Raw genomic sequence first — 9,786 nt, forward strand, 5'->3', positions numbered from 1 at the left:
CACCCCGAGGTCCCAACATAAGTCACCATGATTAGCTCTTAGGTCACTGTCATCGTGGTCTCTTCTGAAAGGGAACTGTTTGTAGTTTTATATCAGAAAGTTGGTATAAGTGATACTGAGCCTAATTTACAGAGGCACAAACATGTAAACAATGGTTATAAAAAATAACAAAAGCAAGTTTAAAAAGACATTCCACTAGATTTTTTCATACAATTTTTAATTTTACAATTCTCTGCTGTACACTTTTACAAAATAAGAACCTGTTGTTGCACCTTTTGTGCTTTTAAGTGATGTAGCTATAGTTTGTAATTGTGTGAGAATTCCACCGGATGCAACGTTATACGTTCTGGTTCTTCAAGAACCACCATGTGTAATATTTTTCAGAAATGTCTTGTCTGTCTTGCAGCTTCACATCACGATAAGGCAGAGTAGCAATTACAATTTGTTATAATACAATTATATACAATTTGTCACTAGTATTGTCCAACATGTCACTTCAGGTTGTGTATTTGTAGGGTAATAGGGGGCCTGTAAAATTGCATGGTGTTGAATAGAACCATATCTGATCCACCACAAATAAAGTTATTAGAAACATTGAGTTTGACTGTTGATTACAGATGAAAATCACGTTGAGAGCTGTCCAAGCAGCTCCTTACAAATCTATAGAAAAACTGTATCAGCCATGTGGGCGGTGGTGGCTTTTCGTTACTTTACCCCTTGTACCAAATATTGCTCTTACAACAACAAAATAAACCTTTATCATTCTAATCCCCAGTAATGCATTTTGAACTGTTTGAACCAATGTGGATGTGGTACAATTACTTCTATTGAGAACCATAATAACTGCTAGATAGCGATCTCACATGTTCCGCAAACTATACATCAACAATCTGGACGCTATTAAACCCAAGTGAAAAGGATGGGATGGTGTTTATTGTTATCTGTTTTCAAAAGCCCTTATAAGAGGAGCTTAAGACAGATTGTGGAAATCCATTAATTCTCTGGAAAAAGGGTGTATTGCCTTGTATGAAATCACAGGATTTGTTGAGGGGATGAATTTAACCTGTAATAGCTTTACCTTGGCTGTGCACATTGTCAGAGAAGTGAGACTGAAAGACTGCACCACACAGATAAGACACATGATGCATGATTGTGAATACAAACTACATTGAGGAGGGACCCCTTTTCTGAATTTACTATCATTTGTGTTTATCTGTATTGAGTAATATTTACAAATCTATTAGTCTCCCCACACATGTCACTATAGCAACTTGAGTCATTCATTCAACTGCCTACTGTGCTGTGTAATTAGTATGCACTGTTGTTAGTGCAGCCTCAACTTGAGTCATTTACTGAACGTATTTGCACAAGATCATTGTTAAAGCTTAAATAGGAAAGTGACATTATGAAGTAAATGTAAGAGCTAATCCTCAAATTCAGCATAAAACAAATCTCTGGCCACACCAAAAGAAACGTTCATCTTTAAATCCAGGTTTCTAATACCAAGCAATCCCCTTTTCTCTAAAACCTTAACAATAAGGATCTTAGGAGCTCTCCACTTCTCATTTTATGCAGTGAAATCTGATTTCTTTTGGAGAAAGGAATAAGGAAAGATTAACTGAATCTGCCGTCCTCCCTAACCTCTTCACAAAACTGCTCAGATTAGCTAGGAATTAAGTTTCAACCGTTTTATGTGTCTGGTCCACAGGGGGATTATAGTTTTACTATTTTTTTTTTTTTTGCCTCCCAATTTCACTATAAGGGCCTGACATGCTGTTGTAGAGAGAGGAGAAGCAGAAGAGCAGCTGAGCCTGAACTGTCGAAAAGTGTGTCAATACCCTGTGATCATCACTGCATGTGTTTTATGGGAATTTCTTTGGAGATGGATGGACTGATCCACATGGAGAGACAAAAGTTGCCTTTCACTATTGAAAACATACTGAGCAAATATCCAAACAGCAATGGAGACAGAAAAGCATGTGGAACATGTAGCACTGGAGTAAAAGAGAAGGCAGTGAGTCCTGTTGGAGGCCATGCAGAGGCTGTGCATCATGCCTGCCTGTGCTGCTGCTACTGCTCCCACTGTGGAGACATATACCAGACTGATTTCATTCATGAAGGTAAGACCAAACCCAGTCTCTTTATGAGAAGAGTCACAGCTGTTGACACGTTTGAAAGTGGTTTTGACTTCAGTAATGCTTACTCTGCTCCCTAACCTTAAATCAGATCTCCTTCCTGCAGCCTGTCAGTACGGATGGCCCCCAGCGATGCTCACAGACGCATGCAGGCTGGGAGAAGCTCACAGGGAGGAGCAGTCACCCGGTCAGGTGCAGAGGCGAACCAGACGTCACCGCACTATTTTCACAGAGGAGCAGCTGGACGCACTAGAGGAGCTGTTCCTGCAGAACCAGTATCCAGATGTGACCACAAGGGAGAAACTAGCACAGCACACTCATTTAAGGGAAGAAAGAGTAGAGGTAAGACTTTCACATTCAGCCTTTCAACAAATAATGGTCCTGTTGTTACAGTGATACAGAGTTAGATAAGTTTCAAACTGCTCCAACTGAGTGATTCAGTGTGCCAACAATGGCAGATGGACCATGACTAAAGATGAGTGCATGTTTAAATACTTAATTTGAGCACTGATATGATAGCACTGGATTTCATAAGCTCTGATCAATTTGTCATATTTTAATTATATGCCTTCCTGTGTTGGTAATGATGTACAATGATGTTGTTCATTTAAATGTCAATACACAATGTTCTAAATAACATAAGTGCAGTCTGTCATGAAACAATGAAACGACAACTAAACCACACAACTTTTTATTTGCCGGCAGGTTTGGTTTAAAAACCGAAGAGCAAAGTGGAGGCGTCAGAAAAGACTATCATTTGGTATGGGAAACACAGAAAACTAAATTTATAAGGACATATATGGACCATAACATTGAAAAAAAGGAGAGAGTTGTGTATGTGTGTGAGCTTGAGTTACATAAACACAAGGATTTTTTTTTTTTATTGCTATTGTTATCAAATATAATAGCCAGACAAAAGTGTTATTTTTCATATAAGAGACCAACTTTTTTGTGTCAGTCAAATCATGTGACAGTTGTGTAGCCTATTTGTGAATCTGATTGGTTGAGCGCATGATGGAAGGACTTGCAGTATATGCTGATACTAAATCTTGAATCTGTAAATGGGTTGTTATAGGTTGCACTGATTGTGAGTGTCAAGTGTCCTTGAGAATAAATAAAGTTATTTTACGAGAGATAGGAACTTCATTTTTGAATACAAACCACAGCACATCCAATTTAAAGCACCAAACCAATTTGAAAGCTGACATGCAGTGAGCAAGTCCGAATACAATTTAATTATTTCAGTGTATTTAAACATCTTCTATTTTTAGCTCAAAAACGTGGCTATAGTGTGTAGAAAAATAAGGTGAACATTGTCCAGGCTCTTCAGCAACTTTGATCACACATATTGTATCAGTAAGTCAATTTAAAGCAGTGATTGACAGCCTGGGAGCTCAGGAGGTTATTAGTGGGGTCACAAGTATTTATTTTATCATTATTCTGTTGTTCAATAAAATAAATCACAGATTCCTTTACAAAAGATAATATCAGTATTGCATTCTTACACAAGTAGATCTGGTATAAGCACAGAAACATTTTCTACAAAAATATTATGATTACACTGATGAACACAACTTTTTATCTTAAGGTTATAGTGAAAATGAACTCAGATTATTTAATTTGTCTCCTATATATTATTATCATTATGTATAAGAAATGTTTTTATTTTTTATACTGGAAATTTCCTAAGACAATAAACTTTCGGTGTTTTTTTTTGTGTGATCATTGTTAGTTAGCCTACCACAAACTGTATGTGCTTGTTTACAGGCAATATGTATCAGAAACAAAGGACATGTTGGAAGAAATGAAACTAACTGGGCTAACAGGAGCAGGAGAAAAGAACATACTGTAGTGTGGTAAAAGTGGACGAGGCAGAGATGCTTGGTCAGCTTCCTAATGAGAAAAATCTGACACTCTTGACACTGTAGGAGTTAACTAACTCCAAAAGATGGCAGTAGAGCGACATTAAGGATGCAAGCTGCCGTTTGAAGCCTAAGTAGAAGAAGAAAAACAGACTACGTACACATGTACGTATTACGCAGGGTAGGGTACTGCGTTGTTTGTAGCTGGTTCTGAAGTTAGCCAATCTAGTTAGCTAGCCAGCTAACTGCAGTGCCATTTGGTTACTATTAGTGAAAGTCACGCAGTCTTAAATATCTAGTTACAGAATATATCATTTAAATACTAGACCTGTGTTTCTCAAGTACAATAGCCGCCTTCCGTTTAGATTCAGTTGGTATTTGTCGTGGTAGTATCGCCGTTAGCCGAGGCTAACAGGATTCTCAATGGAGGGCAGCGCCAGCGTGAGGAGAGCGCTTTCCGGGACTCTCGTCCCTGTGACGGTCACAACAGTGGCTCTCCTTCAACATCAAACCGAGCACGAGAACGAGAAGGGGAAGGTGCAGAGAAAGGTCCTCGATGAAGAGGAGTATATCGAGGTAACGTTAGCTAAATGATAGTTCATGGTTTATGATACAACCTAGGGACGAGCTATCGGCAGTCATCACCAGACAACATGACAGCAGTGCTGTTTGCTTGGTTAATGCTAGCAAAGAAACAGGTTAATCATTTGTGTAACGTTATCTAACAAACGTACATTTTATACAACAACTCTTTAGAGCCCTTTATCACCTAGCTAGGCAAATCAGAGGTAACGTTAACGTTACCCCATCTCCAGTTTATTTTAGGGAAAAAACAAGATGGGATCCATACCAGTGTGACGTCAGGAGTCATAGCATAGTATGATAACAAACTAGATATGGTATGATATACCATAGATTGTGATTTTTAAATGTATTAGTCTAATATATTTGATATGGTTTTGTCACATTAACGTAATGACATTAAGGTGGTTAAAAATGCCCTCTTATCCTGCTTTATCACATGATACCATCCTTTTATATGAAACTATTATTTGATTAATCAATAAACAGATTCATGACAAAAAGGTAAGAGGCTACAATATTGAGAAATAATAACTACATTTTCAAGCCAAAAAGGCTGAAGGTAATCTGGTAATAGCTTCCCAAATGTAAGGATTTTCCGCTTTTCTCCATTTCATATCATTGTATTTTGGATATGTTTCTGTTTTAACTGTCAGGCAGATAAAACAAGCAATTCAGAAAGGTCTTCTTGGTGCTCTGGTAAATTGTGATTGGCACATTTCTCTATTTTCTAACATTTCGTAGACCAAAGGATCAATCGCAAGAATAATTTGCAGATTAATCAATATTTACAAACAGTTAGTTGCAGCGCCACCATCCTGTTTTGGTTTTGGGAACTAGGAAGCCAAGTAATATACCTGATTGAGTCAGCATTGCATGAGTAATACATGTCAATTCTACAATTGTTCTTTGCTGCATAATAACAATAGTTGTATTATAACAAAGAGCATTCCATTATCTTTCCTTATACAAAGTTAAATATACCTACCCGTCTTACTTCTAACAGAGTTTAGAGAAGATCATCCAGCGGGACTTCTTCCCAGATGTGACTAAATTGCAAGCACAGAAGGACTATCTTGACGCAGAGGAAACTGGTGACCTAGAGAGAATGAGAGAGATATCCATCAGATATGGATCATCTTTGACAAAATCTACACCGCGGTCTACTGCGCCCTGTGAGTAGTATGAGGAGGGAAATTGAACACTGTATTTTCATGTTGTTATACCTTACTTGCAGAACAAAATACTTGGTCTGAATGTGCTTTACACCTATTTTTGTCCCCTTTCCTTCCTCTTTGAAAGATGTGACACCAGCAAGCTTTGAGACGCCAGTGGGCCACTCAGGGTCTCCCTCCTCCTCTCATGGCAATAAAGGTTTAGATGGTGGTAAGTATCTAATTTTCTAAGATAAAAAAATCCCGATAACAAACCATTCTGATCTCTTTATTTGGGTGTTTATATGAACACTTTAAAACCGTTTGTTGCAACTTACTTAAGTCATGTTTGGCAGTGATCCTCTAATGAATGGACTTAAAAATGCTCAACAGTAATTTAACCCTATTTCTATCTATGGTGTATTTATAGAGGGCAAGGATGATGGCAAGGAAGAGAAAGAGCTGCCCTGTCTGGATCGCTTCCTTGCTAAAAATACGAGTGAGGATAATGCATCGTTTGAGCAGATAATGGATCTGGCTGAAGACAAGGAGAAGCTGAGGCATTACTGGTTATATGAGGCCGAGGCTGAATACAAACAGGTATGTATGTGCACAGCTAAAAGCATACATTAAATTCAAAGCAATTAATAAAAAAGTATGGATTACAGGTGTGGTGATCATAAAATTATTTAAATTTCAATTTTTAAATTGCCCATGACCAAATTGTTGGATGTAATACTTGTGTAAGATTAAAGTTTGTAGCTTACTCCTGCAAGGAAAAAACACATCTATGTTTATCTCATCTATGGTTATGAGGGCTGCATGATTTTGTTTGCAGTGGCAGTTATCACTGTCAATGATTATAAGTATTGGTACACCCCTGGACTACATTGAAAACATTTATAAACACTTTTGATATGTTTCAGCGCCATGACGAGAACCTCGCTTTACCATCAGCAGAGAAAGCAGCACTTGAATGTGTCAAAGCCGGACTTGAGACATGGGAGTACAAAGCAAAGAATGCCCTGATGTATTATCCAGAGGGTAAGAAGTCCAATGACATAAATCCTTATTGTATGTAATTGGTCAAATTTAGTTGCGAGAGAAAAATTAGATTTTCATGCGTTTTCACATTATTACTATTTTATTCAGGTGTTAAAGACGACGATGCTCTATTTAAGAAGCCACGGGAGGTAATTCACAAGAACACGCGCTTTGTTGGAGACCCATTCAGCAAAGCTCTCAACAAAAGCCAGATTCAGCAGGCCGCTGCCCTCAATGCACAGGTACATTTTAGGACTACGGTATATGAAAACATTGATGTAGTTTTGTTTTGGCCTATACTGTATGTGCCACATACTTGTGAATGGATTGTCTCTGCATGGCTGTTTAGTCTCTGTTAAAGAGTGATGTAGCTGATGTATCATGTTTTCTGTCCAGTTCAAACAGGGTAAAGTAGGCCCAGATGGAAAAGAGCTCATCCCACATGAATCCCCAACAGTGAATGGATATGGTTTTGAGAGTATGCCATCCCCTGCACCTGGTAAGTGGGTCTTAAAATCCTCCTCAACATACAGTAGTAACAGTACTGAGACAGATGGAACTAAATGTCGCCTTAAATGGCTCATTGAACAACTACTTACATTTAGAGTAGATTTCTGAAAGCCGTTTCTTTCCCCTCAGGTGTAGCTGAGTCGCCTCTAATGACCTGGGGTGAGATCGAGAGCACCCCATTTCGTCTGGATGGATCGGACTCCCCATATGTTGAGAGGAACCACGGTCCATCATTTAAGGTACTGAACCTACAGTGGTAGCTGTAACGAATCATTGTTTTTTTGTTTTTCAATTATTTGTTTAGTTGTAAAATGTTGACATTTATAATCTGTTTCTAAAAGATTCCAGAACCAGGAAGAAGAGAGCGGCTGGGTTTAAAGATGGCCAATGAAGCTGCCGCTAAAAACCGCGCTAAGAAACAGGAGGCATTGCGAAAGGTTACAGAGAACCTCGCAAGGTAATGACACTTGACCTTCTGCACTCTTGATTATATCTGCTTCTACGCGTACAAACAGCTTTCTGCATCTGTCAACTCCTGTCTTTAAAAGGGACAGTTTAGCTTCCATTTTTTGTTATTTTAGGCTACTTGTTTTCTTTAATAGTGCATTTGTGAAGGAATTAATACTGTTATAAACTAACTGACCACATCAACTTTTGTGTTGCAGTCGTACGCCTAAAGGTCTGAGTCCAGCCCTCACCCCCGCCCTGCAGAGGCTTGTAAATCGGACATCCAGCAAATACACGGACAAAGCTCTACGAGCGAGTTACACCCCATCACCCTCACATGGAGTCACTGGCTGCAAGTCTCCCTTCGGTGGCCCATCCACTCCCTCAGGAACACCAACACCAGACAAAGCCAAGACGCCGAGCTCTCAGGACCTTACATCACTCACAGACAATCTGCTGCAACTCCCCAAGAGACGAAAAGCCTCAGACTTTTTCTAAGTAAGAGAAGCTGTTCTCTGCAGGGATTGTACAAAACAGACATATTATAATGTGGAGAATTTGATTATGAACTGTCCAGATCCTGTTTTCTCAAATTAAAGAGCACATCTTTCAGCTGGATGACTGGATAAAGAAATGCACAGAGGACTAAAAGGATTTATTTGTTACATTTTTGCACAGATGGGTTTATGTAGAGCCCTGTGAAATACATCTTGGTATCCAAATTCTTTTTTTATTACTTGTTTATCTTATTTGTTTTATCCCAAAAACTCGGTTTCATAGATTTTTGTACAGTTGTTTCCACTCTAACAAACTATTGCTACCTACCCAGCATCACATGCTTAAATTATATTAATATAATTATAATCAGTAGCTGTTTCTGAGAATCACACATTCAAATGGGATTTCAACACACGGCATCCAGTAGCTGTCCCCCAGCTTTCCATAAATGCTGCTGTGACATTTCAGTGTTTGTCTCTGCAACGTAGAACATTTTTTTTCTTTTTGCCCTATGTTGAAAATAATGCTAAGGCAGAGCTGGGCTCAGCATCATACATACAACCTTTTCCTTAAAATCTATAATAAAATGGGACATTTTGACTAAAAAGGTCTGCAAAAGAAATACCATGTATCACCAGATGACTTCCTCGTCAATGAGATCTGTTCTACCTACTACTGGTGATAGAACAGAACTGTGAACATGTCCACTCGGCTGTGGACATTATACTTACCCTTAGTACATAACATTGTTGTATGGTGAATGTTTATTTTGTTTTGTTTCCGTTTTATTTCTTGTAAAAACAATGCTCATATGCCCACATGTAAATGGCCTTTGATGGTATGATTATGCACTGTATTTATAGCCTTAAAATGGGTGTTAAGACATTACATATATTTTACAATATGATAACAAAAGTAAGCCATACAATTTCCTCAAAGACATAGGCTCACTCATTCTGATAATTGCAGTCTTGGAGTTTGACCCATGGGCTATCACACAAGGTCAAATAGGTCAGCCTGTCCAAGGAGGAGATGAAATAGAGCACATTTATTCAATAAAATTCAGGGTAGAAATTCTTATTCAATTTTAGTACGAAGGTTTCTTGAGGATCCCAAATAAAAAAAGGCAAATCTCATACTATGACTTTTGGTGAAATAAAATTAGGTGGCTTGGTTTTAGAATAAATCTCTTAACTGGAGTGATGGAATGATATGAGTTCTTGTACATTTGTGACTTTGTGCTAAACCATTTATATAAATACATGTAACTGTTTTTTAATTAGTACACTCACACTTCAAAGTCCGATATGCGTAACCAACTGAAAACACCGCCCTGTGTGCCAGCAGCTCGCATTGTGCTGTCTGATAAACTGCGCCAGTCATCAGCGCCGCCCGTGTGTCGATGCTAACCGCTCACTGATAATATTTTAGGTTTGGATTTATCGACGGGTGGATAGCATTCACCTCAAAACAATCTCAACGGGTGCACAACACACAATGGTTATGTGTGTCACACTGGGTACACTGCTGCATTCATTTCGTGGCCGAATAATC

At 38.5% G+C, this 9,786-nt stretch overlaps 1 protein-coding gene across 1 annotated transcript; it reads left to right on the forward strand.

Annotated features, from left to right (window-relative positions):
* Window positions 1-4,160: 4,160 nt before the first annotated feature.
* Window positions 4,161-9,431, forward strand: ess2 (ess-2 spliceosome associated protein). Its single transcript, XM_078271827.1, has 10 exons — window positions 4,161-4,573; window positions 5,586-5,754; window positions 5,882-5,965; window positions 6,164-6,333; window positions 6,660-6,777; window positions 6,886-7,019; window positions 7,174-7,276; window positions 7,417-7,526; window positions 7,629-7,744; window positions 7,953-9,431. Exons 1-10 carry the CDS (start codon window positions 4,421-4,423, stop codon window positions 8,230-8,232), a joined length of 1,437 nt encoding a protein of 478 aa, XP_078127953.1. The 5' UTR covers window positions 4,161-4,420; the 3' UTR covers window positions 8,233-9,431.
* The last annotated feature ends 355 nt before the right edge of the window (window positions 9,432-9,786 follow it).

The sequence above is a fragment of the Sander vitreus genome, chromosome 16, assembly GCF_031162955.1.
Source record: "Sander vitreus isolate 19-12246 chromosome 16, sanVit1, whole genome shotgun sequence".
Taxonomy (NCBI): domain Eukaryota; kingdom Metazoa; phylum Chordata; class Actinopteri; order Perciformes; family Percidae; genus Sander; species Sander vitreus.

Excerpts from the sequence above, each read along its gene's own strand:
- ess2 (XM_078271827.1), top strand. The coding sequence starts at position 4,421 with ATGGAGGGCAGCGCCAGCGTGAGGAGAGCGCTTTCCGGGACTCTCGTC. Across the intron at positions 7,020-7,173 it reads CCGCTGCCCTCAATGCACAG|TTCAAACAGGGTAAAGTAGG; the intron begins GTACATTTTAGG and ends TTTTCTGTCCAG. Across the intron at positions 7,527-7,628 it reads ACCACGGTCCATCATTTAAG|ATTCCAGAACCAGGAAGAAG; the intron begins GTACTGAACCTA and ends TGTTTCTAAAAG.